This window comes from Oncorhynchus kisutch, linkage group LG2 (assembly GCF_002021735.2).
Source record: "Oncorhynchus kisutch isolate 150728-3 linkage group LG2, Okis_V2, whole genome shotgun sequence".
NCBI lineage: Eukaryota > Metazoa > Chordata > Actinopteri > Salmoniformes > Salmonidae > Oncorhynchus > Oncorhynchus kisutch.
In genome coordinates this window covers 43,961,439-43,964,787 of record NC_034175.2, presented here as the reverse complement: position 1 = coordinate 43,964,787, position 3,349 = coordinate 43,961,439, and the positions used below count along the sequence as shown (strand labels likewise).

The following is a 3,349-nucleotide window of genomic DNA, read 5'->3' as shown; positions in this document are numbered from 1 at the left end:
GATGTGCTCCAAGTCATAATTAATACCATTTAACAAGATTTTCATTTGGGCATGAAATGTCTTTTCCGGGGCATTAACTATTGATTTATTCCTCAGAGAGAATGCACGTCAATGTGCGATTGCCTATATCAGCAATGTATGATTGATTTTATGTAAAGGAACACTCTTGCCTATCTACATTTTACGTTTGGCAATCGTTCATTTTGACCATTTATACCATCACATAAAATACCTTGGTTCATAATTTATTTTCATTTCGCATAATGAAAACAAGTATGGGACCCAATACAGTGAAACATTCCCATCACACGACTGCTGCCTCAGATTTTAGATCGTTTTAATTATGACAAAATGAAAGTCTTATACGTGTGACTTTATACAAGTAAACATTTATATATTTTTTTAGCAAAGAAATGAAATGGTTAACTGAATTTAAAAAGCTGTGTACATACATATCCACAAAGTGCGTTGAAAGTAAACTCCCTGAATTTCAGGATCCCAAACACGAATAAAACAATCATAATTCACATTTACATGAAAATAACACATTGTTTGTTGTCAATATGTACAATATGATGGCGACTCACATGGGCCAACCAAGTTCATTTGGGTTAGCTCGCCCTTTTTAAGCACTGATCGTAAAAAGTACCCCGCGGTTCATTTTTAAGTTGACAGCTTTATAGTTATGTCATTTTCACATAATATAGAATAATTCTGCTTTTCGTTTGATGGTGAATAACGAGTTGAACATAATCAATATGGTGTTAAGTTTGAATTCTTTTTTGTTTTCAAATGCTTTGCGTAAAATCGTATTTTCCTCCAATACTATCTCTCAAACCCAGACCCGTTTTAATACATGTACCAGTTTTGATAACCTACTGGTCATTTGCTTTATAAAGTTAGTTTCAAGGTCATTCAAATAACAGCCATTCAGTGTTCGTCATGAGGAGATGGATCCTTGATTCTGGGGTTTACCCCGTCTAAAATGAGTTCTGGGGACTCGGACCTGGGGGTCTCCAGGTTACTGGTGTCGGTGTCACTGTCGCTCCCCTTTTTGCCTTCACCACCACCGGCAGTGTGGGTTTTAATGTGCTTGCTCAAATGGTCGCTCCTCATAAAGCGCTTGTTGCATACTGGGCAAGCAAACCTTTTCTCGCCGGTGTGGGTACGGAGGTGTCTCTGAAGTTCATCTGATCTTGTAAATCTTTTGCCACAAAAAAGCCAATTGCAGACAAATGGCCGCTCGCCAGTATGCCATCTCAAATGGGCTTTAAGGTGAGAGGTTTTGCCATACACCTTACCGCAGCCTGGAATGTGACAGCTGTGAAGTCCTTTCCTCCGGAGGCTGGCCCCCGCAGGCCCCAGCCGCTCAGCCTCCTGACAGTTCGGACAGTCGCACGTGGCTCTGCCAGAGTACCTCCTGGATGACCTTGAGGAACCAGAACTGGAACCTGAAATCATAGCGTTGGCGGCAGAGGCGTCCGTGTATGTTGGAATGACTGTTTTGAATCCCTCTTGTGTTAACAGGTGTTGGCTGGTTGATAGAAGATGCGATGCCGTGGGACTTATACCAGTTGAGCTGAATGCCGAGTGTGTCAAAGTGGAGAAGTCAGGGTTATAGCCACTGAGCTGAGAGTGTATGGCTTGGGGGGTCCCGGAATGCAGGGAGGTCTGCAGCGAGCTTGCAGGGTTTTGGACCTCGAGCCATGAGCCAGGGTTGGTATGAACGTCCCACCACGCGGACGCCCCATTAGTAACATCGCCCGAGATGGTTGAATGGAAACCAGACTTGTACCACGACTCATACGGATGTGCCATCCCTACCCTCGGGTACAAGGTTTCTGCTGATGTGTGGACTTTGGAAATGAAGGCTGATTGCCCAGACTCTTGAGACGAAATGCTTGCTGAGTTGGAAAACAGACTGCTGTACTCTGTGGAAAACGCAGATGTGGTCGGGGAGGTGGAGGCTAAGCAGAACGCGCTGTTGCCTGTGCCAGTAGTTGATGTTAGTCCGGTCGATCCGCGGCTTGTTGCTACAGTGAATCCAGGGAGACTGGATCCCAAGTTGCAACTAGAGGAGGATCTTTTCCAAGGATGAAATCCGCCTTTTGAAAAAGCACTGGAATCAGGTAGAGTGGTAAGGGGACTGGTATTGCCAATTTTGTTACAAGTAGCAGCCAGCATAGCTAGAGGTGTAGTTCCAAATCGTGGTTCTTCCTGTAAAGAGATGAATATCTGTACTTTAGAACACTGCAAGTAACATTTACCATTTTCTTTCTGTAAATAAGATGCATGCATTTGCTAGAAGTATAATTTGCGTCTGCCTATGTGGTCGTCCAACCGTTCGGTTGTTGTGCTTGTTTAGATAGCAATTAGTGCAGAGGCTACACAATTATTTACCGCATTGGATTCAAACATACATTTAGTGAAAATGTTCATTCATAAAGAATGTATCGAAATGTGAACTAAATATCCACTGAACCTAATAAACAGACACAATCATGGAGGAAATACAGTAATGTCACTCAGTAGAGAGTTTACTGCAGGTCTCGAAAGTTTGCGCATGTGGGTAGCCTATTATGAAAGTTGGCAAAAACAAAAATTACTTTGATTGAGGAAAATTACAACATCTACACAAGCACTTTCAATACCTACAGTAACAACAAAGCTCAACGATAAGAGAACAATGACCGAAAAGTAGCCTATACAATTTAGTAAGTGTGAAAGTATAAAGCCTACTTCACACATGAAAACCAATATATTTTTTGTCGGCTTACCCCAAGTATAGACGTAGCCATATCCAGGGTCTTTGCTATGTTGAATTGGTCACAATTCTGCAATAGTGTACTTTTCCAATTCGACTCAGACACTTTGCTTTTCCGTAGTCACACGATTTCTCTCTTGGCTCGGAGCTCCTACACTACCTAGTTGTAGAGAGCGCGTTCTTTGAAGTACAGCTGGCAAGAGCAAGCAGCCAATCTATGCGCTGGATTCTTGGCAAGAGGACGACGTCAGCCAATGAGAGATTCGACCAAGGACAGAAACGCTAAAGCTTCATGTCAATCAATAACTCTTGTGCGGATTTGACTGTCAAGCAAGGTACGATTTGGTATTTTTATACATGTTATGTATTCTCCCATCAAGGCTCAATGTGCTCTATATTGTAGAATCGAGATCATTTTGGTTTAAGCTAGTTCTCTGCAAGAGGTAAGAATTTGATATGATTTATTTAGAGGTATTTTGTTTCTGTTGCATTTCAGAAAGCTTTCTGACCAATTGTTATTTTTTTTCAACTGCAGGTTCTTTGTTTCTCTAGGCCTATATAGACATAATTGTAAAATATAATGTT

The 3,349-nt window shown here is 41.9% G+C and overlaps 1 protein-coding gene across 1 annotated transcript; it reads right to left on the bottom strand.

Annotated features, from left to right (window-relative positions):
- Positions 1–369: 369 nt before the first annotated feature.
- Positions 370–2,929, bottom strand: LOC109902533 (transcription factor Sp9). The gene is made up of 2 exons (XM_020498960.2): positions 2,778–2,929; positions 370–2,217 (listed from the first exon to the last, which is right to left on the bottom strand). The coding sequence occupies exons 1-2, from the start codon at positions 2,796–2,798 to the stop codon at positions 931–933; spliced, it is 1,308 nt and encodes a 435-aa protein (XP_020354549.1). The 5' UTR covers positions 2,799–2,929; the 3' UTR covers positions 370–930.
- Positions 2,930–3,349: the final 420 nt, after the last annotated feature.